At 42.0% G+C, this 25,237-nt stretch overlaps 2 protein-coding genes across 2 annotated transcripts in view; both read left to right on the top strand.

Moving 5' to 3' along the window:
• The first annotated feature begins 1,204 nt into the window (after window positions 1-1,204).
• On the top strand, window positions 1,205-9,083 carry LOC306927737 (uncharacterized protein). Its single transcript, XM_079507580.1, has 4 exons — window positions 1,205-1,333; window positions 1,430-1,472; window positions 4,176-4,281; window positions 6,465-9,083. Exons 3-4 carry the CDS (start codon window positions 4,212-4,214, stop codon window positions 8,090-8,092), a joined length of 1,698 nt encoding a protein of 565 aa, XP_079363706.1. The 5' UTR covers window positions 1,205-1,333; window positions 1,430-1,472; window positions 4,176-4,211; the 3' UTR covers window positions 8,093-9,083.
• A 1,985-nt stretch (window positions 9,084-11,068) lies between these two features.
• The window catches only part of LOC306927492 (ubiquitin carboxyl-terminal hydrolase 2-like), a 31,540-nt gene continuing 17,371 nt past the window's right edge, over window positions 11,069-25,237 (top strand). The window contains exons 1-4 of the mRNA XM_079507255.1: window positions 11,069-11,562; window positions 22,056-22,109; window positions 23,552-23,675; window positions 24,798-24,909. Coding sequence (XP_079363381.1) covers window positions 11,401-11,562; window positions 22,056-22,109; window positions 23,552-23,675; window positions 24,798-24,909 — 452 coding nt within the window. The 5' untranslated portion in view covers window positions 11,069-11,400. The remainder of the gene's footprint in view (window positions 11,563-22,055; window positions 22,110-23,551; window positions 23,676-24,797; window positions 24,910-25,237) is intronic.

Below are 25,237 nucleotides of genomic sequence, written 5' to 3'. Positions count from 1 at the left end.
ATACGTCGTCCGTCGTGAACGGTGTCGCTCGCCGACAAGGTTTAGCACAGCTTGTTGTTGGACCTGTATCTGATCTGATCAACTGAGTGATCAGATCAGATGCAGATCCAACAACACAGTAGCAGAACTAGACCTAGAATGCCTGTGATCATTTAATTAACTTCGTAAATTTTCATGTATCAGAGGCATAGAACGGTCGCTACTGTCCCTGGTCGATTTCAATAGTGTGCGGCCTGAATGTGATAAATGCTCCGTTTGTACTCACCCATTAAATAATTCCAAAAACGTGGAGGGAAATATGGTCCTCTAGTTTTATATCCATGTGAAAGTTCTGGCACAAAACGTGTATTTAGTAAATTATCTCCACTTTTTCAAGAGATGCACACGGACTTCTTTCTCTCCGGCGAGGGGGGACTGGAATGATCGATGAACTGTTTTTAGACGTCATCACCAATTGACAAGGGAAACACAAAAGTTTGGGTCACACAATTGGCAGGTGGTGTGATTAATTACCCAGCACCTATCGCAAGGCACCTGCCAATTGTGTGACCCAAACTTTTGTGTTTCCCTTGTCAATTGGTGATGACGTCTAAAAACAGTTCATCGATCATTCCAGTCCCCCCTCGCCGGAGAGAAAGAAGTCCGTGTGCATCTCTTGAAAAAGTGGAGATAATTTACTAAATACACGTTTTGTGCCAGAACTTTCACATGGATATAAAACTAGAGGACCATATTTCCCTCCACGTTTTTGGAATTATTTAATGGGTGAGTACAAACGGAGCATTTATCACATTCAGGCCGCACACTATTGAAATCGACCAGGGACAGTAGCGACCGTTCTATGCCTCTGATACATGAAAATTTACGAAGTTAATTAAATGATCACAGGCATTCTAGGTCTATAGCAGAACATGATGAACAATAATTGAACATCGATCTTGGAACTAATGTAATGTAATGGTATGATGTGATGTTGATGTTGACTTTATTTTCATTTAGTGGTTTGTCCACAAGACTTGAACATCATAGTCCAAGTATAATACTGTGACTCCAGTTTGTGGCAGCGGTGGCCGAACGGATAGCGGATCGGTCTTGATACCGGAAGGTCGCCAGTTCGAATCAGCGGTCCGACACGTTAAAATGACCACCGCTGAAGTGCCCTTGAACAAGGCATTGAACCACTACGATGAAATGTGTTCTATGAGCAGGGCCTGGCTGGAGACAAGTTCTTGAGCTTAGCCCAGATACCCTGGGTAAATAACCGGGCTAACGCTCCGGTTCGGTCTCAGAAGAACATCGTTACCCACAATGCAGTTGTGAAACAAACATGGCGGTGTGTTGACTGAATTTGTTGACTCGATAATAAAAGGCCATACAATACTAACTAACGACTAACGTGTCGTTTCAAAACATTGTGCTCGTTATACAGCAGGAGGACGTTTGTTAGCAGCTCAACCACTGAAACACAGCAGGTAAGATGAACTGATTCACGTACGTTGTGTTCCATCTATCATTTCAAGATGAACGAATCATGTCTTGTTTAATCTATTTGTCTTTAATAACTTATCATTACATACACTTAACATTAGTACTCTTAGCTGCTAGCTTATTATATTAAGTGATCGGATTCGTAAACACAAACAATAGCAGCAGCAAGCCCCGATACGTTGGTTGACATTGTTTTGTTGCATGTTGTTGACGTGACTATATTTTGTAACGCTATAGTTAACATTAGATTAGATTAAATGTATTATCACTGCACATAGTATACAAATACTTTGACAATGAAATTAATAATGGCGTCTAGCCAGAGTGCAATACAGTAATGAGAATAAATACACTTTGTTTTGAATGTACAGTATGTACAGCAATATATAATAAATAGTAAATAAGCAATGAAGTTGTAAAGAACCGAGTATAAATATAAATAAGGAATATGAGAATAATAATATCCTGTACAAGTACAATGCATGAAGATATAAATATATGCATATATACACACACACCCACCCACACATGCCATAACATGCACTATAGCAGTGTAGTGAGCATGAGAGTTCAGATGTGTAGTAGGATGGGGGGACGGAAGGGGGTATTATTGTTCAGTGTCAATGAGGAGGGGCAGAGTTCAGCAGGGAGACGGCAACAGGAAAGAAGCTGTTCCTGAGCCTACTAGTGCGGGAACCAATAGTCCAATAGCGCCTCCCGGATGGGAGAAGGGAAAAGAGTCCATATGGTTTGGGTGAGAGGGATCTTTCAGGATGCCTCTCGCCCTACGCAGACATCTCTGGCGCTGTAGATCCTCAGTGGACGGGAGTCGAGTGCCACTGCCAATGATGTGCTGGGCAGTCTTTACTACCCGTTGCAGGGCCTTCCGATCAGACACTGTGCAGCTGTTGTACCACACTGAGATGCAATTTGTTAAGATGCTCTCAATGGTGCAGCGGTAAAAGTTCACCAGAATCCGGGGAGAAAGGTGAGCCTTCCTCAGTCTCCTTAGGAAGTAGAGACGCTGCTGCGCCTTCTTGAACAGGATGGAACAGTTGAGAGCCCATTAAAGGTCCTCAGACACCCAGGAACTTGAAACTGGACACTCGCTCCACGGTCTCCACCACCGCCCCGTTGATGTAGAACATCAATGTCTTACAGCATTACAGTGGTTTTATTCTCTACATCAGTGGTTCCCAAAGTGATGGTCCGGGGACCCCCAGGGGTCCTTGAGAGAGTTCCAGCGGGTCCCCAGCTAAATGATAGTTCGGAACCAAATGGGCCCAATATGAGTCTGTAACTCAAGAGTGTACAAATGAAACCCATTTGTACACTCTCAGAGCTAAATTAACATTGATTTTACAATGTAAATTGGGGGTCCCAGAGACCCCCAATTTAAATGCCATCAAATGGGGGTCCATGGACTAATGCATGTCACACTGGCGGTCCTTTAAAACGGGTTGAGAATCTAATCATTGCTAGAGCTGTAAAAACCTTCTCTTATGGGGGTCCCTGGCATATCTCTTCAAATGGGGGTCTGTGGGCTAATTAATGTCAATGTGGGGGTCCTTGACATGAAAAGGTTTGGGAAACTTTAGCAACGAGGTGCAATGATCTTGTTCTTTTAAACCAGTAGGATATGTACTCTGTCTACTCACTGTAATGTTTAAATGTGATTGTCAAGTGAAGTTACGCCAGGGCTCCACCGGACGTGTTGCGTCTCCGTCGCGTGCGTCAAAAAACGCACCGGTTCAATTTTAATGCACGCGGTAATGTCACGCAACGCGGGCAGTGGAGCCACCCTTCATTGATTAAAAAGGGAACATTCCGTGACGGAGACGCGACGCTGACGCGCCCGGTGGAGCCCCGGTGTTAGAGCTCCATGTCTTTATGCACCAGACATTGTATCCTTATTCCTTACCATGTAAACATTTGTCTAGCTCCGTTTGGAACCTCACTTACCTCAGTATTCTACGCTTTAGCTCTGATATGAGGTCCGTATCGGGATATCCCAGCATCGGTAAAACGGGGGTTGAGCCGTCCAAAAACTGTAGCGAAAACCCTTTTTGCAGTATCGTTTCCAAAAAGTAAAGGTATCAGAACCGAGCTACAGATGATAAACTTAGGATAGCCACTTAACATTTTAAGATAGGGGTGAAACAACCGCTTACAAAGCGGTTATTTGTCAGCCATTACCATGTTTTCCCAATGCAATCTTACGGAAGCTGTACTGCGCAGAGTTTTATTTAAGCCTGACTTAAGCAGTTGTTTCACCCTTATCTTAAAATGCTACGTGCCTTGCTATCCTAAGTTTATCATCTGTAGCTGATACCTTTACTTTTTGGAAATGATGAAAAGGGACGGCTAAAAAACTGTTTTACCGATGCAGGGATATCCTGATATGTAACCTCTTCCCTGAGCTCAAAAAAGGTAACGTATGTCATTGAAAATAGTTCCCCTGTCTTGTTCACAGGCTGCAAATGGTCACTTAAGCTCCAACTGACCTTTCTGCTGTTATTATAATTGACAAAGGTTTTCTCCTTATTTTTTAAATGATATAGTGTGTATACTTCATCTTCATTGACACGGACATTGACATTGGGAGAGAGGCAGGGAGAGAGATAGGACATATAAGTCTTATTAGAAAGGGATCCTTTTAAAGTCTTCATTTCATTCCTTCATTTCAGACCAGTGTGTTTGTGGAGTCCAGACTGCAGGTGAAGATGAACTCTCCAGACTCAGCCAGGGACGTTTCTATTAAACAGGAGGAACCTGAAGACCACCCACACCTCGGTACGTTTCATGTAGCCTGGCTAATAAGCCAGACTCAAATCACACTGTCGTGTGGTATTCGAGTCTGGAGATGCTGTGTATGGATCTTGTTTCCCGGGGGGCGGGTTCAAACATTTTCTCTTTGACAGAGAAAATGTCAGTCAAAGGTCTCAAGCATTGAACGTCACTGTACCAAAGCCCGCCCATATTGCATACCGTGTCCCGATTGGCCACACCAGTTATCTGGTGTAGGAAATGGGCGTACAATTGAGCCTCTCCAGACCGTAATCCGCCGGCAGGCAATTTTTTTTTTGCCAACGGCTGATTCGGTCTGGCTTATTAGCCAGGCTACATTTCATGTGCTCTCCCTTTCTTTCATATTAGTGTTGTTACAGTTGTAGAGCTTTTAGAATGATAACACAGGTAGATGGACGTTTCCCTCAGGGGTTGAGGTTTAACCACATGAACCCTAGCATCCCTATTCTGGGGGGAACATTTGCTGAAATTCACTGATCCACAAGATCTCTAGCTTGTAGATCAGCTATTTTAGATAAACAGATTTGTCGTAGAGGGGAAGACGGAGCGTGGACTAAGTACAGAGACTGTATAGATGGTTAGTGTACTATACTTAGAGGGTTTTATTGGTTAAAGGGAAACTTCCTGGACTACATGTTGTCTCAGTAAGACAGCCCTCCCCCTATCCACAAGGAGGAGCAGTGCACCAAAGCATTATGGGAATTTTAGTCGAGGAAGGAAGTGAGCCCAGTGTCGATGACATCAGAGACACTGGGCTCACTGCTAAAATCTAAAATATCTAAAACTACATATTACACACACAAAGACACAAAAGTGTTCTAAATCTTCTAAATGTCATTAACATATATTTTGTCGTAAAGTGTCCCTTTTTAAAGCATTCCTACAATAATATCTCAAACTATTTTCAGATTGTAGTGCACAGCATTTGACAGATTACAGTCTGCATTTTTGTATTCATATTTTGTGCTCAAAGTTAGACACTAACATAATTCACAAAACGAATAACTCAAAAACAAACCAAGAACTACCACATCATACACAATAAATACATTTTCAGACATCAACCCGCATGTAGTATGGGTTAGTGTGGTTCAGGCATGTAGCCTATTCTCCATATATGATCTAGCATAAGAACAGGGTCCATCGTTCTCTCCGCTGTCACATTCTGAGCGGGTCGATGCTGTCCAAAAAGTCCAAAAATCCAATTCATCCAATTGTCGATACTGAAACCGTTTGGCTTGCGCTTTTTCCAGTTCATCATAATGATACGCTTCGCTGATAAGAATCCCAGTGTAATGATGTGTTGTTTAATTGATGACTGTATAGGTTCTACCATTGGTGCATACAAGACAGACTAGTGGACATTGGGGTATTTCCTCATCCAAAATAGCAGACAATGTAGCAATGACCGCATTCCAAAAACCTTTTACTACGGGGGCAGTCAGTGTGACAACGGGTGAGTGTAGTGTCCCTATTTCTCCACAGCCATGCCAACATGAGTGAGAGAGAATTATCCACTTTCTGTATTGTGTATGGCGTAATACACATACTGTGCGTAATTTAGATTCGTAATATTTTGTATATTTTAAGTGTAGCAACAAACAATGAAACCTCAGCATGCTTCCAAAAACACCACGTTACAGGTCAACTCTGGCCTTATTAGTCCACCAACTAGGAGTCAAACACTTCATAATTTCCTATGACTCATCAATTCTCCTTTATTTTAGGCATAGGACTGAACGTTTAAGTTCAACACCTTGAGTGTGAATTGCGTCACCAGAATGCGTTGCCGCATGCGTTGCCGCCAAAAACAATTTTTTGTTGTTTTTTACCGGGGAGTCATATTTTGACAGCAGCAACTGCCTGTCATAATTTCCTCCCCCTATCAAAAGATCAGATGGTATTAAGATGTTATATTATTTTTGTATTCATCTCATAGGGCCCCAAATCACACCGTAGAAAGCATGAGTGTATATTTCAAACAGTGTTTGGTTTTACTATATTGTCATATTTATTATTATTTAGAATTAGATGTTGATATTGATTTTGTATTCATCTCTAGGGCAAATCACACCTTTAGAAAGCAACAGTGTCTATTTCAAACACAGTGTTTTTTACCTGGGAGTCATTTTTTGTCATTAACTATTATGTAATGTTTCTGCTCCTAGACATCCTGCACGTGGTTGTGTGTAAAGAGATGAGCCCCAGTCTGCTCCAGGGGGAACCAGAGCCTCCACACATTAAAGAGGAACAAGAAGAGATACTTCTTCAAAAACCAGAGCAGCCTGATGGGTCAATATTGACATTATTAGCAGTGAAAAAGGAAGAAGAAAATGATGAAGAAGACATCTGTTCCCACTGCTCTGAAGTTGAAGTTGTACTTGAATCTGATACTGAAGTCACTGAAGACAGTGATGATTGGGAGGCGACCAGTGAAGACGGTGATGACGAACAGCGTGACAAGAGTTTCAGTGAGTCAGGTTCCTTGAGGACACGCCAGGGTATCAACACTAGAGATAAACCTTTCCACTGTAAACATTGTAAGAAGAGTTTCACTAGGTCAACTGCTCTGAAAAGACACAAGTGTGTTCACACTGGAGAAAAACCTTTCCTCTGTACATTTTGTGGCAAGAGTTTTAGTAATTCATCCAAACTGAAGGGACACCAGCTTATCCACACTGGAGAAAAACCTTTCCAATGTAACCTTTGTGACAAGAGTTTCAATGACTCAGGTAATCTGAAGGCACACCAGCGTATCCACACTGGAGAAAAACCTTTCAACTGTAAACATTGTGACAAGAGTTTCAGTCAATCGAGTCACCTGAGCAGACACCAGCGTATCCACACTGGAGAAAAACCTTTCCACTGTAAACATTGTAAAAAGAGTTTCAGTAGGTCAACTTCTCTGAAAATACACCAGAGTGTTCACACTGGAGAAAAACCTTTGCTCTGTACATTTTGTGGCAAGAGTTTTATTAAGTCATCCGACCTTAAGGGACACCAACGTATCCACACTGGAGAAAAACCTTTCCAATGTAACCTTTGTGACAAGAGTTTCCATTTCTCGTGTAATCTGAAGACACACCAGCGTGTCCACACTGGAGAAAAACCTTTCCAGTGTAAACATTGTAACAAGAGTTACAAGGAATCAGGCAATCTGAAGAAACACCAACGTGCCCATACTGGAGAAAAACCTTTCCACTGTAAATATTGTGACAAAAGTTTCAGAGTGTCATCTGCTCTGAGAAGACACCAGTATAATCACACTGGAGAAAAACCTTTCCAATGTAAACATTGTGACAAGAGTTTCAGTCACTCAAGTGGTCTGAAGACACACCAGCGTGTTCACACTGGAGAAAAACCTTTCCATTGTAAACATTGTGACAAGAGTTTCAGGCACTCAAGTGGTCTGAAGACACACCAGCTTCTCCACACTGGAGAAAAACCTTTCCACTGTAAACATTGTGACATGAGTTTCAGGCACTCATCTGCTCTGAGAAGACACCAGTATGATCACATTGGAGAAATGCCTTTCCACTGTAATACTTGTGAAAAGAGTTTCATTAATTCATCTACCCTGAAGACACACCAGCGTATTCACACTGGAGAAAAACCTTTCCAATGTAAACACTGTGACAAGAGTTTCATTGGGTCAAGTCATCTAAAAGTACACCTTCGTGTCCACACTGGAGAAAAACCTTTCCATTGTAAACATTGTGACAAGAGTTTCAGACATTCTGGTGACCTGAACAGACACCAGAGTGTCCATACTGGAGAAAAAACCTTTCCACTGTAAACACTGACAAGTGTTTCAAGTAATCAGAAGGCACACCTTTGTGTCCACAGTTCTCACAGGACCTAAACAATGTCCACTGTAACCGGTGTGACAAGTTAACACCATTGAAGTCACAGTAAAACAAATAACTGTCTACTATAAATGAGATCACTGGGAGGCTCAAATTAAACAGCTGTAGGGAGGTTGATAGACAAGCAAAATATGATGAATATTTATACTGTTCCTGTCAATAGATGCTTCCATTCTCCAGCTCTTTTGTTTTCTTATTTAAAATCATTTTTATTATAGTTTTTGCTAGAGTATGCCATTACAGTCCTGTTACTCATGTGTGTATTGCTAATTATTTTTGCTGTTCTAGAATTTTACTGTTTTGATGTTATGATTTGAATGTAATCGATTCATGTTTCAATCAATGAACTAAATTACTGCCAAAGCTGACTTTGACAACTTTTCTTTTCTTTTCTTTCCTTTTTTTTTTTTTTTTGCTAACGTTCTAGAACGAACCTCAATAACACCCCGATTTGCATTTTCAATATTGTGACACATTGACAGCTTGTAGATCGGCCCATTTCAGCGAAGGTTTTCAGCGTAATACGGATGCTGTGGTTAAGTGGCTTTAAATATAGCTCTGCAGCAAAATGCATTTTTGGAGGATTAAACTACTGGCAATTGTGTGGGCCAGGTGGTGGATAGAGGTGGTCAGACCCCCAAACTACTTCTTGAGGGACCTGTCCCTGTTTGATGGAGAAGTTTATTATGTGGGTGATGATTGGAGCTATGGAGACGGCGTCGGCTGAGTCTCTGAGAAATTATAAGAGGGAATATTGTCATGGCCAGTGGCCTTGTTGGGTTGCTAGGGCAACATTCTTAATATACCCTACAGTCTGAATTCATCATATGATGTATGGCTGCAAATATCCATCTAAACCATTAAGCTATAGATTATTTTTCTAATTTTTTCTTGTATTTTGATTTCTCAAATTGATTAACATCGGCCCTGTTATACTATGTTGCACAACAGTGTTGTGTAAGACTTGTGAAAATAGCTGATCTACAAGCAAAACATGCATCACACTCTGACATGTTTGAGCTTGTGGATCTGCTACTTTCAATATTTTTAGATTTTTCATTAGTTGGGAAGATTTTGCCTATAATGACATTTCCAAAATTGGCATTGATTAATAATAGGTTAATTTATCAACTTAATGATTCAAAATAATGTTTCATAATAATTTAAATGTATTAGTTGGAAATGCCTGGACAAAAATGAAATCCCTTTCCCTTCCCGGCACCCGCAATTGCGCAAATGAACCTCCAGTGCGCTGAGCTCAGCTGACTTCCTTAACCACACATATGGCGAGTCAAGCACAAACTGCTATAGTGGAGCATTTCATCATAACATTTAAATATTAAAACTGTGAAAATAAAAAAAAGATTTGACTCCGCATCAGCTATCTAACGTCATTTAACTTTTTGCAACTGCATTTGTTTAATATGTTGATAAAAGATGATAGGATTGTCCGTGAGGGAACATTTTTGAAACATTGGGTGTTTGTGTTTCATGTTACGTTGCGGCTGCTGCTGGCCTCATTAAACACTACGTAATTAATGTTTACTGCATTGACGTCAAGTTCCATATGTTGCCCACCGTGCCCACATTATGTTATAGTACCTACAGGCTTAGTTGGTTACCAAATTACTTAGTTGTAGCATATACTGTGAATAGAAAAGCAGACCTATTATGGATATTCAACTGCTCCTTTCACATACGCATTTGCTACTTGTGTTGATCAGGTATTGGATTGCGTGGACTCGTGGAGGATACATTTCACACAAACTCTGTTGTATGGAATCACATGCAAAACCATAAAATCAACAAACTGATTACAAACAAATGCGATTAAATGTGATGTGCTGTTGGCTTGTAGCGAATTGTAAGGTCTGAGATTTTTTCATGTGCAAGCACTGCAGACTCCGGGCCCTATCTTTCATGGAGCCTTATCCCTTATGCCCAATAAGCATCTTTGTATTACTAGAGTCACATATCACGCATATACATATTACCATTTATGCATGGACATAGCGGTCAGATATGTGGCTCTGGACAACCTGATCTCCATGTATGTACACCCGATATCTGTCTGGGTGATAAAAGTGTTCAATTCCATATTGTTGTAACACATGCGAAATAACTTGTGATTTAGAGGTGGAACTGCCATCAGCTTTTATGGCTAAATGTTGTAACCCGAAAGACACACATAAACTGCAAGCTTTCTATTACTGAAAATTGACCATGCTATAATGGAAGCCATCGTTCTCGCTATAATACAAATCTAAACATTTTTAAATATTGTTTAAAATCTGCTGATGATGTCACTGGAACTGCCCAAAGCCCTCATGAAATGCACAGACCTAGTGATAAGTAGTGATGTCACCCTTAAGTGGCTTTAAATGGGGGTCCGTACTGTATAAAGAATTATAGATTGATTGAACATTTTATTCACAGTATGTAGAATGGCTACATTTCAAGCGAAAGGCAATACAAAAACTGTTACGAGGATGAAACCAGAAAAGCACATCAGGCCAGTCCAATGGACAGTACCCGAGACCAACAGTGGGTGGCAGCAATACACCAACTGTCGTCTCTAGGCAAACTCTGGTTGGTTTGTTTGTTGACTGACTGTCTGTTGACACTTTAAAATACAAAGAAAACTAGCTAAAACGCGTCGTTGCAAAACAATGTCGTCGTTATAAGCAGTTTGTTAGCAGCTCAACCACCGAAACACGCTTGTAGTCACAAGTTCACAAAAAGCATGGATGGTGCATTGGTGTATAATGATTAAGTGACGTCTGACTGCATGAGGGGGCGTGGACAAGCGCGTAGTAAAATTCCTCTTTTATTGAGCCACCAACAACTAGCTGTGTTCAGTTTAGCATATGCACGGACTCACGGAGGACATATATAGTGTACTCTGATCTTCTGAAGTAGTGTCGCTTCGGGTAGACCCGATAGAAGTACGAACGGAACCCATATTAAGGATTATTTTCTGTGTCTTCGCTTTCTGGCTGGCTGTGATAACCTTGAGCACTGTTGCTGTGCACAAACTAACTATACCAGCATCATTCAATTCAACCCAACTCTGTCAACCCGACATCAACACACCATCGGAGCGACGACAGAAACACTTTATTTGAAAATCGACGTTACCAACTGGTTTATATACACTGACTCTGCAGGGCAGGCCAACTTCTGTCTGACCACCACTAACTTTCAGACCAGAGCATCGTTCGACTCGAGGTCAACAACGATGCCCAGCATGCGCCAGTCGTACACGGTGACGGTGCCGGAGGAGCCCCCATCTCCTCTCATCCCGTTTGGGAAGCAGCAGGACGCGCGGCGCAAGAGTCCCCCGGTGTCAAGATCCATGCTGGTGTCCACGTTCGTGGGCTTGCTGATCAACCAAGCCAAGGTGAGATGAGATGAGTCACCCACAGTTAACTTAAGAGACTCTCGGAGATGTATTATCGATTCTGACAAATCGATCAAATCCGTACGAGGGTCTATATAGTTTGCAACTTTGCATCATTTGCAGAACGCGCTCTTGTGCAGAATAGTGCGCACCATCCAGTTCAGCCTGCAATGTTGCATGCGGGTTATAATGTGGGCTACTGTTGTTTAAGAGTTTGTTCTGACTCCTTCTGACACCGTTGTTATTGTAATATAGCTTGCCTAATCAACACAGTTATTATGCTATAGTTAAGTCTGAACATTTATCGATTTTGGACAGACAGACGTCTGTCATCATCCCTATTTGAGCATCATTATATAGGCGAACAATCTCCAAATAAAACTTTATATAGAACTATTATATATTTAATTGTAGCCTATTCTTACTAAGGCCTACATGTGTTGTAGGTCACTCATGACTAATGCAAGTTTCAAGCCATGCACTTTGAGCTGATATTTTGAGCTAAGTATTCTATAAGAAATTAGCCAATGATATGTAGGCCTACCGTAGGCCTATATATTTTATCAATCAATCATTGAATAATGATGATTTCTTGCATGTCATGATGTGACTGTGCATTTATTAACCATATAGATAGTGCATGAGGGGCGGCATGACTGTGCTGTGCGTGGTGCATGTGTCATGTTGTGCATTAATTCACCCTGGTGACATGGGCTGATCTGCTGACTGCTGCTTATGTAACCGAGCTAATGCTCGTGTTCTCTGCACAGCTGAGCAGTTTAACCTCACCCACCCTCCACCTCATGCTCAAACTGTTGTATTCTCTTTATGTATACCGCTGCAAGTACAGGCTAGCTGTTACAGGCCTACGAAGAATTTGTGTAGCAGGTCATTATTTATATATTTCTATGTATTATTTTGTATGTTTGTTTTAATTGTAGGCCTATCTTTGTGAATTTACGCTGCAATAGGTAGGCTATAGTTAACTATAGTTGAATGTCCTACCCGGCACGGGATTCGAACCTATGGGTTTCTCCCACGTGGGACACCCCAAAATTCCTATCCTCAAGTGGGATCCCTGCTTGGCATGGGGGGAGATATCCCGGTCGATGCCAAACTTTGCACACACACTCCCTGGATGCCAACGATGAACCTCTGCCCCACATTTTCCAGAACGGCCTGTTATAGCGCCACCATGAGGCAGCTTTTCACATTTTATTTATCTAAAACTGCACCGATCTGCGTGAAACGTTGCATGCACACTCCCTAGAGGCCAAGGACAAACCTTTTACCTGCATTTTCCGCATCTGCCTTTTATAGCGCCACCAGGAGGCCGACTTTTGTAAAACACATTTTTTGATATTACTCCTCCAGATTCTGTCCAAAAATCTCACAAATAGTTACACAGTATCTCTATGGTCATGTGCTCAAGTCGGATCTGTCTGATATTTCATATTCCATCCTAATTGCCTATAATTGGCTTTCACAGTTTGCAAGATTGCCCCGTTTTGAACAATAGCCTCAAATCATGAACGCAGCATGCAATTTACGTTAAATCTTTCACACATTTTCTTACTAGGCTGAGGAATATATCGCACCCTTTTCACATTGGCCTGTTATAGCGCCACCAACAGGTTGATTTTTGCAAAACACATTTTTGGAACAAAATGCCTCAAATCGGTACACATGATCTCTGTAGTCATGTGATCAAGACGAGTCTGTTGGATTTCTCATGATTGTACACTGATTGGCTAAGATTGCCTTCCAAAGTTTTCAGGAGTGGCCCGTTTTGTACAAAATGCTGCACATGTCCTGCTCATCCAGAATTCTATCCTCAGAGATGCTATGAGTGATCTGGCTCTGCATTTCCTCAACAAAATGAAGGGAAAAAAATCCTCCTAAACATTTTGCCAAACATCACACACACTCCTATCCTCCTGGTGGAGACCTGTGCCCGGAAGGGCACTTTTTCTAGTTACATTGTGTTGTATAATGTATTGTATTAACAGTACATACCATACCGTACAGATCGGATAAAATAAGTTCCAGATTACAGATTTAAATTAAAACAAATTAATGGCAAGAGTGTTCAAATCCACCACTAGAACTCATTCATTTAATTGCAGCCGTGTTCCCTGCTAAATGTCTGTGAAAACTGAAAAGGGCCCATTATGTTCTCTGAAAAGGGTTTCATATTGGCAAGCAACTGTGCAATGTGTCATCATCAGAAAGGAGGTAGGATGTCCGCACACCGTTCTTAAGCTCCCAGTAGTTTATTAAGGATAGATCCGGTTTCAACGTTTCAATGATTCCTGATGATTCCGTGAGGACCGATAAATACTGGGGGTCCATTTTGAGCTTTAAAAACAAACAATACAATCTTACAATCAATTCTAAGGCATAAGTCAGAGGTTCTAAAACATTTTCACCCCAAAGTAATATATAAGATATAGCACTGACGAAGGTCCTAGGACCGAAACGTTTGCTTTTTAATTGCACTTTGAGCACAGAGCACTTTATGAGCATGATACAATAAAGAAAACATATTTTCTTAAGTCTCAGTTTAAGGAGTTTTACTTCTATTTTCTATACGGTGAGCAAGTTTCCCTCATGTTTTTGAGACCACCGCTACCGTAGTCTGGAAAGAAAAAAAGGACGAAGAAAGGCGCAACAGTTTTCTCAGTGCTTCACCCCAAAGTAATGTAATGTAGTAGCTGTTTTACAACGTACACCGATGCTATATTTATGAACTAATTTTGCTGTGGGGGGACCCCCTGAAGGACCCCCCGCGGGCCACACTTTGAGAACCTCTGGTGACAAATGGAATGGATGTTGCGTAACAGGATATAACGGTGTGATAAGAAGGAGGGCGTGTCCTCAAGAATGTCACCTTATCTCGCCTCCTGTGCGCTACAGCTTGTTAAGGTCGGTGGGTTCTTAGAAGTGCCGACAGCCTGCAAAGTGTGTGTGTGTGTGTGTGTGTGTGTGTGTGTGTGTGTGTGTGTGTGTGTGTGTGTGTGTGTGTGTGTGTGTGTGTGACTGTGTGACTGTGTGTGTGTGTGCTCTGTTTCCATCTGGCACTGGCACAATCTGACGTGTGCACAGTGGCCATGCACATGCACACATGCATTGGGACAGTTAGAAGTTAGAACGTGTGTGTGTGTGTGTGTGTGTGTGTGTGTGTGTGTGTGTGTCGAACATCGGACCACAGACAAAATTAATCATGTGTGGTGCCCTGCTGGGACACTTAGCTACAGTACAGTACAGTACATAACAGTATCTCTTATCTCCATATTTGAAATTGTTGTCTCTTTTCATAAATGAACGTCCTACTTCATCACATACAGCGTCACACAAACGTATGAAAAGTAACAGATCTGCAAGCTTGATGCGCTGTGAGCTTGAGGATCTGCTACTTTTGCTATTTTATGAATTTGAATCCTGAAAAATAACAGTTTAACTTAGTTGGTGTGGTTTGCTTTTTTCCCCGTAGCCTTTAGAACTAATACTAGAGAGTGGAATCACGGGTACGTACTACGTACCCCATACACCCGCATACGGGGCCATTTGGAACCCACTCAAGGCCACTTTGAGTGTGTGTGTGTGCGTGTGCGTGCGCATGCGTGTGTGTGTGTGTGTGTGTGTGTGTGTGTGTGTGTGTGTGTGTGTGTGTGTACAATGGATAGATGTTATGTAGTCACAGGCAGATTACGGGTCCCTGGGCACCGACACGCAAAAGGTTTAAACACTTGCAGTATTGCAGTAACATGTATCATGATGGTTTAGGACTTTTGGGGTTAATTTATTGACATAAATGAATACGCCCATTGTCTGACAAAATGTGCAAAGTAACCGTGACGCGGTCACGCGGAGGCTCAAGCTCAGGGTCCCCTAGCTCAGGGGCCTCGGCCTGGGTCCACTACAAGGCCCTTTGGGTAATCCTCCTCTGGTCACAAGCTCTCGTTAACAATGTGTGCATTTCTTTCAGTTCTATAGCACTATAGTCTTTGCTCAGTTGACGTGCGTGTCTGTGTGTGTGGGTGCGTGTGTATAAAGCCCTAACCACACCAAAGGGTCGAGACGGTTTTAGCTTTGTCCCTGCGGTGTGATATGTCCTGTTGCACGTTGACGCACTTGACGCGCGTCATCCCTAGTGATTCAACGCATGGAATTCAATGGTTAACTCCTTGCAACCGTTTGGACCCAAGGAGTTGCATGGTGACCCTTTGGTGTGGTTAGGGCTTAAGACTATCACGTTTATAAACGTGATAGATCACAAATAATTGAGATTAACAATGTAATTGTGTTTATGGCATTGAATGAACATTGGATATATGTATTTCCAATACATTCTGCTCCACTATATCTCGGATCCAAAAATTATACTTTTACTCCACTACATTTATTTGAAAACTTTAGCCATTGTCCAGGCAGGCAGCGACGTTTAGTGATGTTTATTTCTGCTTTTCCAGTCCAGACATACAGCAAAAAGATGTGCAATGTTTGCTAGGCTCTGCCCTCTGCCCTAACCTGCTGGTAAAGGAAACTGGCGTGGACTCATCATGCATGGAAGGAAGCATGAGGTCAGTCCATTGCTCTCCCCAGGTTGGCAGAGGGAGTGTAGCGCCCAGGATTACACTAGACAATTGGCACTCGGTGAAATGGGTTACAAAAATTGTGGGATAATTATTTAAGAGAAAAATAAGTGACACTCAAATATAATTGTAATGGCCACTGCAGTGATTGCACAAGCGTTACAATCCGTAGTAACAAATAATACAAACAATCAATATTTACAGGCAACCTCGCAGACATAAACAAGCCCAAAGGCCAAATCACTAAGCGGACATGGAAACACATGCTGCAGGGCCCTCGGCAATATATAAACCTATACTGTGAGTACCGCAGAGAGATCCCTGGAATTAGCAGTAGCACGGGAAGCGGTGGTCATCCATTTAAGCACGAGGCTAGTTTATAATTCATCTCTCTGGGGAAGCTAGGCTCCTCCGTGCAGAGTTTACTATGTGATTTCATCATCTGTTCTGCGAGGTCTCCGATGCTGCGGCACACCTGGGTCAATGATTGACCTGCCAGGTGTTCAAGTGCCATCTTCAGTGACATGATGAACCTCTTCACATTAACTGTAGGCCTGTCAACATGTCACTTCGTGACGTGCTGTAAGCTTGTAGATAAACCATTTCTGCTATTTTGTAATAGCGCGGGAATGTCCATACATTTCCAAACATTTTCCACAAATTTGCAGAAACGGCTGATCTACAAGCTGCCACGGACAGCTTGTAAGCTTGTAGATCAGCCATTTCTGCATTTCTTTCCTGTTATAGAGGGTATGCGCATGCATAAAGTCAATGGCAGATCGAGTGGCAAATCGACTGACAAAGTGAATTTAATGTTGTTTAAAGTCATTTAATTCAATCAAATAGGACTTTTCTGTTTGGATGTATGAGCTGTCAAGGCCAGAAAGTCGTTTTTTGTCACTCAATAGGCATTCCCGCATAACTTCTGGGTATGATGATGATGTCACGCGCATACCCTCTATTTGTACTATTACTATATCGTTACACCTCTAATGTGCTTGTCTATACTCGGTTTTTCTCAAACTGTTTTTTATGTTTTAATTCAAGGAACCACATAATGCTGAGATTGTAACCTTTGCAACATACAGACTTGTAATGTAAGGGTCCATTTGGAACCCCCTCAAGGAGGCGGCATGAGGCTCCTTGAAACGTCGAGGTTACAGTAACAGAGACTAAACACGCGACTCACGTGTTTGCACCAGATGTCCTCCCTCTTTGCGTGGGACAGTCTCTCATTTCCAAGACCTTTCAGGCGTCCCACACATTGAGTCCCTGTCCCACATTGTGACTGGCAGGCAGCAGTGTTCAAAACGCCCTAATTGTTAGTCCCTTAATGTTAAAGTAAAATGAGAAATGTCAAAATGTACGGCTGTGGGACGCCAGCAGGGTTTATTTAACAAAACGATAGGCAATATTAGGCCTATGGTTGAATATGACATCAAGGCATTTACTGCTAACCCCGTCCCGCAAGTTAGACGGGGGTAGGGATGCCGCCGATTAATCGATTTTCCGATTAATCGTCGGAGTCTCCGAAATCAATTTTAATATTTCATAATCGATAATCGGGGGGAAAAAAAATCATAGCCAAAATATAGGCTAATAAGTAAGGCTGCATGATATATATCGAACATGTACCTTCATCAGAGTGGAGAATATAAGTATAAATCAAGTTGAGCAAAGCCACTCTTCTCTGCCCCTCTCTCTAACAGACACAGTTAACGATCGCTTGTTAAGTGCCTGCCAGACAGACAATCAGATGAAATGAAGGCAGTTGTAGAGTAGAGTGTAGACTAGTGAACTGAACGTTTTCTGTTTATATCAAGTACTTCATACCAGCCCCTTATGAAACTACTTCTCCCCAAATCCAAATGGATTTCATTTTCCATCCTGAATGGCAGTAACTAGCATATAATGAGAACTGAGAAGATCTCCACAAAGGTTTACTCATCAAAACTGATTATAAAACTGTAACCATCAAAGCATGCACTCAACATATAATGGTTATGTGACCATGGCATGTGCATAATATAAAATCTTTTTATCTGATATTGATAAAAATAAATAAATAAAACACTTTTGTTTGGGGGGGGGGGGGTTCAATTAATCGATTATTAATCGGCAGAGCTGTCGATTATTCGATTTGGCTGATGGTCACTGTCTGGCCCCTCAAATGAACAGTTTGGATCTGGTCACCCTACTACACGTGAGAGGGGAATTCACATAATCGCCATACTGTATACAGTAAGGGGAGGGGGGAGGGGGGGTGAAGCCTTTCACCACTCTCTTCACTGTGTGGTCGGTGATTGATTGATTGAAATATATATTAACAATTTGCAGAATAGTATAGTAATAGAACAGTACATTTCAAGCACAACTCAATACAAAGACTTATTAACTGTGAGTGGACGACAGTGGACGAGTCAATGACTGACTGGTAAGCGTCACAGGCATGCTGCGTACTGGCGGAGGTCAGCACGGGTGATGAAATGACGTGGAACAACTTGGGTGTCCACACATGTTTGTCCACACAATGGGGCAGCCTCTGAGTCTGTGTGACCGACCGCGGTGTTGGCACACACACACACACACGGCGCTGGTGAAATATTTGTACATAATGTCACACCAGCGTACGAGGCTAACGCAATCTGCACATGGAATGTAGCTGAATGTCACATGTTCTCAGATCACATGTGGATGCTGCTCTGCAAGCGGTCACAGCAGCAGCACTGTATCCATATATCCTGGAGAACTGGAGACTTGGCGTGTTTTTTTTGGGGGGGGAGGGGTGGGGGGCAGGGGGAGGTTAAACATGGGCTCATGGGAGAACTGGTCCTCCTGGGTTTTTTGGGGTTGAACATCTTGGCCCATTTGCTGTTTTAACATTTTAGAGAACCCATTTCAAATCTAGTATTATACAACGGGTGGTGTCAAGGACCCCCAAAAATACATGTATGTAATTGGCCACCGACCCCCATCTGAAAATATGTTGTTCCAGGGACCTCCCAGAAGCTTTGAGTTAAAAATGTTGGCTCTGAAAGAATATATATTCAAAGATTTGCACTACATTTTCACGATTTTTCAAAAATGGCAGACCTACAAGCTCGTAGCGCGGCACTCGGTGCCGCGCTATGAGCTTGTAGATCTGCTATTTTTCAATAGCTAAAGTATAACATAGTGCTTAAAACACCAAAAAGTTCCTGCCCAAAAATGGGTTAAACAAAACCTCAAGCAAAGGAAACGCATTATAAAATGACGTTAGGACGACATACTGTACGATAAAACAAAATAAGTCAAAATAACAAATACAATTGTAATGAATACCGCAGTGATTACACAAGCATACAAGCCGTAGTAACATATATGACTAACTACCAAAACTAGTGCAGATGAAGGAATCCCTTGGCACTAGCTCTGAGTAGCTCGTATCATAGATGGTGTTACACAGCTGGCTTATATTTGTACAACACAAGGGGAGCCACAGGCACAGCTGACCATGTAACAAAAATATATTTATTCAAGTATAAGTTATAGGCGAATAAAAAATCACACCTGTGTGAACTGAGTGTTGCAAATCCCCCCCACCCCCTCTCTGTCTCTCTCTCTCTCTCTTTCTCTCTCTCTCATTAGCAGGCAACATGCAGCACTATCTCTCTCTCTCCATTTATGGCACAACAGCGCCACTTTTGGTACTCATTGGTACTGGTCACACACATAGTCACAAACATGAACACGGACATTGCTGTTTGTTGGAGTGGTTGCACCACTCAAAAAAGAACCAAACAATCAGTCGATATATGTGAGTGTCGGTGTGTAAGCAGTGTGTGGTTGGGAGGATATGTGCAACATGAATGCTGTAAGGCGGTGTAAACCGAAATGACAAACATACGAACTGCAGCAGAGAGAGTGTGAATGAAGGGACACGGGAGCCACATATACTGTATTTATTGTACATTTGGCTATTCTACAAATGTCTTCTAAAATCTAAATCGTGACAGTTTTCTGGGGGGAAAAAACTTATGTTTCTATGTCAGTGGTGCTCAAACTATTTCATGTCAAGGACCTAGCTCTGGTCCATAGCCTTCTACTGCTTCTACGATTCTGCCCTGCAGTATAAGGCTATGGGACTTTCGGTTTTAAATCTCAAATCGAAATCAGACCAGCCTCTCCTCTTTAGTGGAAATCTCACAAACGTTTGACCTACTCACCAATACAAAGACAGGTTGTGTCAATAGAAAGCCTACTTTCCTTAGTGGACGCACTCTGAGCCCCCCACCACACGTATAAACGGTACTTTTTGGCCAAAAAGGGATTTTGTTTCCACCGGGAAAAAAAATATTTTAGTTACTCCAATGCGCCCTCTACCGATATTGCCCAGAGAACTGCCTCATAGAGAATATTTTTCCTCCGGTGAAAAAAAATCCCTTTCTGGCCAAAAAGTACAGTTTATACGTGTGGTGGGGGGCTCAGAGTGCGTCCACTAAGGAAAGTGGCCTTTCTAATGACACAACCCACCTTTGTTTTGGTGAGTAGCAAAAACGTTCTTTTAAAATACGCTAAAGAGGAGAGGCTGGTCTGATTTCGATTTGAGATTTAAAACCGAAAGTCCCATAGCCTTATACTGCAGGGCAGAATCGTAGAAGCAGTAGAAGGCTATGGACCAGAGCTATCAAGGACCCCAAAAATTGTGTACAGTATACATACTCGTAAGGGGTCATTCCTTACATGAATGTTTACGTTTTATGATGGATTCTGTGATCTGTCCACTCAACATAGCATTGCATAATGTAGCCTTTCTTTGGCATACACATAACATACAGACACACACGTGCAGACACGCCTACACAGTACACACACACACAACTCACTCACACACACACACAGACACCCGCACCCTGCACATTCAACTGCATACAAGTGTATTTGTTGTTTGGGTGAGAAGTGTTCCTTGTATAAGCCCTACGTACATGCAGGGTTTCCTCTCTCACCTGCATGATGATTGAGTCTTTATTTAGGTGTCATGCTTCCGAAGAAGCCCAGCCCATATGGACTTACAGGACACTTTTTTACAGTTTACATAAACAATGACAATAAACTGACATGACAGTTTGCAAACAATGATCAAGTGAATACCAAACTGACTAATACACGGCCAGATCCTTACAAGGCGGATTACATAAAATATAAAATACCATAAAATAAAATATTAGGCCTGCAACAGGAGACGCATACCTACTTGAAGAGCTGGGGTTGTCTTCTACTCCAGGCTCTAGAAACAAACTGGGCTGTCCTCAATACTTCATTATTAAATAACCAGTCTAACGTCTGACCATCATCTTCCCAGAATAGTTCAGGATTTCTTTGTTGCATTGCCTCAAATAGTGGAACCCTCAAATCATCATACAGGGTGCAATAAAACATAAAATTAAATTAATTTTCCACATCGTTTAGGTCACATACATTACATCTATCTATCTAATCTATTCTCTTCTGGCACCGCTGAAAACCGCCCTACCTCAATAGCCAGAGGCAGGACACCAGTTCTCAGCCGGGCACACAATGACCGCTGGTTTCTGGTTAGAAAGGATTTGACATACAGTTCAGTACCAAAACACTGCTTCATCTGGACATATGATCTAAGTTTTGGTTTAGAGTTTTTGTAATTACAAAATAGTAACTTGTCTTTTTACATTTTTGTACTTTTTTTTGTGTGTATTTATTATTGAATAAATAAAACTAAACTATTAACATGACAGATTTTATGATCCCAATGACAACAGCAATCTGGCTCTGTTTTTTGTTGTTGAAATGACCTCTCCCTCTCTCTCTCTCTCTCTCTCTCTCTCTCTCTCTCTCTCTCTCTCTCTCTCTCTCTCTCTCTCTCTCTCTCTCTCTCTACAGAATAATAATAAGAGTCCCCATGGCCTGGTGGGGCTACGGAACCTGGGCAACACTGTGAGTATGTCCTTAAGTGAACGTTCACGACAACACAGCATGTTACGCCTTAAACATTGTACCGTAATAATGACCTCACATTATATAATCATAACAGTGCTTGATAGAGAACACCTTGAGGCCCTATCTTGGGCACGCCTTAATTACCCTTTATCCCTAAACTTCTTTGCCATATTCTTGAAAAACATTTTAAAATTGTTCCAACTAGCCGACCTCCGTCGACACTTTGTGAGCTTGTAGAACTATTTTTAAATGTTTTTCAAAAATATAACGGCAAAATAAGTTTAGGAATAAGGGCTAAGCCCGGGGTGGAGCAAGACATAGCACCTTTGTCTGCTCTGGTGGACAAAACATTAGCCATGTCCTGTCACTGTACCGTACGCCTGCACCATCAGAACACCAAGCACCATCACAACCATGTTTCTAATAACAACAACATTATAGAGCACCGCAGTCTGACGTCAATATCGGTTGAGGGCACAAGTCCACGGGTTCATGACATGTACTTTATTTATTTGCATTGTAATCCCCATAAGGGGATTTTAGATTGCCTCATATAAGAACTGTGTTTGAAAAATTAACAGTTGAGTTCCACTCATATGGATATGAGGAATCAACTGACTGAGAGAAAATGCTACTGTTGCTGCTGCTGAATTAGTTACATTTTCGCTAGAAACAGACTCGTATCAAATATGAGTGACTGACGGTCGTAAACGATACAGAGGCACCTCCCTGACAATATCGCCGAGACAGCTTGTTTATTTTTGGACCACAATGCTTATATGAGACGATTTCAAGATGACCCCATGTTATTCGGCACGAACAACAATGAAGACCCCCCCACACACACACACACCTTGACCCTTCTATCCTTCCCGCCTTTAACCCATTTTGGGCGGGAACCCCTTTGGTGTTTTAAGCATTATGTTATGCTTTAGCTATTGAAGAATAGCAGATCTACAAGCTCATTGCGCGCCACCGAGTGGCGCGCTACGAGCTTGTAGGTCTGCTATTTTTGAAAAGTCGTGAAAATGTGGCGCAAATCTTTGAATATATATTTCGGAGCGAACATTTTTAACTAAAATGTGGCTTCTGGGGGGTCCCTGGAACTACATATTTTGAGATGGGGGTCTGTGGTAGCCTGGTTAATAAACCAGACCGAATCAGCCGTTGGCAAAAAATGTTTTGCCTGCAGGCGGATTATTATTATTAATATACCGCGACAGTGTTGTGTGATATTAGTCTGGCTTATTAGCCAGGCTAGGTCTGTGGCCCAATAGAGATAATTCTGGGGGTCCTTGACATGAAAAAGGTTGAGCACCACTGACATAGAAACATGGGTTTTTCAGAAAAATGTTAGGATTTTGAAGCCTTTTAAAAAAAAATCGATCTCAGGTCAAAATGGGTAAAATATGTGCTGTTGTTTCTTGTCTCTCTTCCAGTGTTTCATGAACTCCATCCTACAGTGTCTCAGTAACACTCCGGAGCTGAGAGACTACTGCATGAGGAACACGCACCGCACAGACCTCAGCAGCAGCTGCAAGGCCAAAGCTGCTCTCATGGACGGTAAAAATAAAAGAAAAAAGAAGCCTAGTTTATGCTCTCTCTCAATGTTCTTTATTATTGTTATGCCTTCTTGGGTACAGATACGTATAAGAGTAAAGACGTGTGACAGAAATAAATGCTTTTCGACTGAAAATTGTGCAACGTCAGCGCAGGCGCTTTAGCTACCCAGCAGAGTTGTTTACAACTGCTGCCTTGGGAACAATTCTAGGTGTGTAGCCTTCCAATACATTACATAATTGAAAGGTTGAATGGCCAGTTAAGCTACTCCCAGGCTCTGCCTGTCTTAACATTTTTACAGCACAGCTCAAGACCTACTTCTTCACTCTTGTCTCTTGCTTTTAGTTGGGCTTTTAAAATCCTTGTTGTTATTCGTGTCCTCACATGTATTGCCTTTACTGGCTGCTATTATTTTAATGTTGCTTTATGCCTTTGCTTTTATTTATTTATTTATTGCTCTGTAAAACACTTTGAGCTGCATTTCATGTCATGAAAGAAAGGTGCTATAGCCTACAAATAAAGTTTGTCTCCCATGAAGCACCTTCCCCAATGACAACATAAGCAACGGACACTCAAAAGAAGTAGGGGGAAAAAAAGGGGAAAAAATGGAAATGATGGGCAGTATTATGCGTGTCTTAAGTACCAGGTCTTATTACTTAACTTAAGACCTGGAGGCGTGATCAATGCCATTTGGCTATTCTGAGTGGCCAAACAGCATTGACCACACCTCCAGGTCTTAAGTTAAGTCATAAGACCTGGTACTATATATATATATATCTGTGGATATATTTAGCTTCTGAGGGGCGCTACCCTCCTATGTCCAGCGTTGAGGGTTTGTGCAAACACAAACATTGTCCTAACACAAACATTGAATGCCATTGACAATGAATGGTCAGCTTTGAGGGTTTGTGTAAACACAAACATTGAAGACAAAAGTGAGGACTCAAATTGGGATTGGCCAGAATGAGATGATGTATCATGGTACGAGTGCCCCTCACTTCACACGGGTGTGATTTAAAAAAAATGATTCATCTACATCAGTATCACCATAAGGAAGTCTCTCTCTCTCTCTCTCTCTCTCTCTCTCTCTCTCTCTCTCTCTCTCTCTCTCTCTCTCCCTCCCAGAGTTTGCCAAGCTCACACGGACCCTGTGGACATCGGTGAATAATGAGGCCATCAGTCCCTCAGACTTCAAGACCCAGATCCAGAGATATGCGCCCAAATTTGTGGGCTACAAGTAAGTGTGTCTTCCCTTGTGCTTCTGTACTTGTGGACTGCAGATTTCCCTTTAGAGCTAAAGCAGACCCTCCTCTTGACTCATCTTAACAACTTCAACCATATAAACCTATAGTACTGTGACAATGGCCCCCAGAAATTGGCATACCCCTACCGGGCTTAGGACCAAACACAACATCGTTTTTCCTCATCTCTAAGGCCTCCCATACATGAAATGGATTCTTGTATAAAAATATTTTACTGTAAAAGTGGTGAAATTGATATTTAAAGTCATACACCTCAAACTAAAAATACAGCCTGTCCGTCTGGGGATTAAGGCATATAAACTC

This window comes from Electrona antarctica, assembly GCF_951216825.1.
Source record: "Electrona antarctica genome assembly, chromosome: 8".
Lineage (NCBI taxonomy): Eukaryota > Metazoa > Chordata > Actinopteri > Myctophiformes > Myctophidae > Electrona > Electrona antarctica.
This window is presented reverse-complemented; position numbering and strand designations above follow the sequence as displayed.

What these genes read in the sequence shown, in the direction of transcription:
- LOC306927737 (XM_079507580.1), top strand. Translation starts at nt 4,212, where the DNA reads ATGAACTCTCCAGACTCAGCCAGGGACGTTTCTATTAAACAGGAGGAA. An exon ending in TGAAGACCACCCACACCTCG is followed by an intron (nt 4,282 to 6,464) that starts GTACGTTTCATG and finishes TTCTGCTCCTAG; the next exon opens with ACATCCTGCACGTGGTTGTG.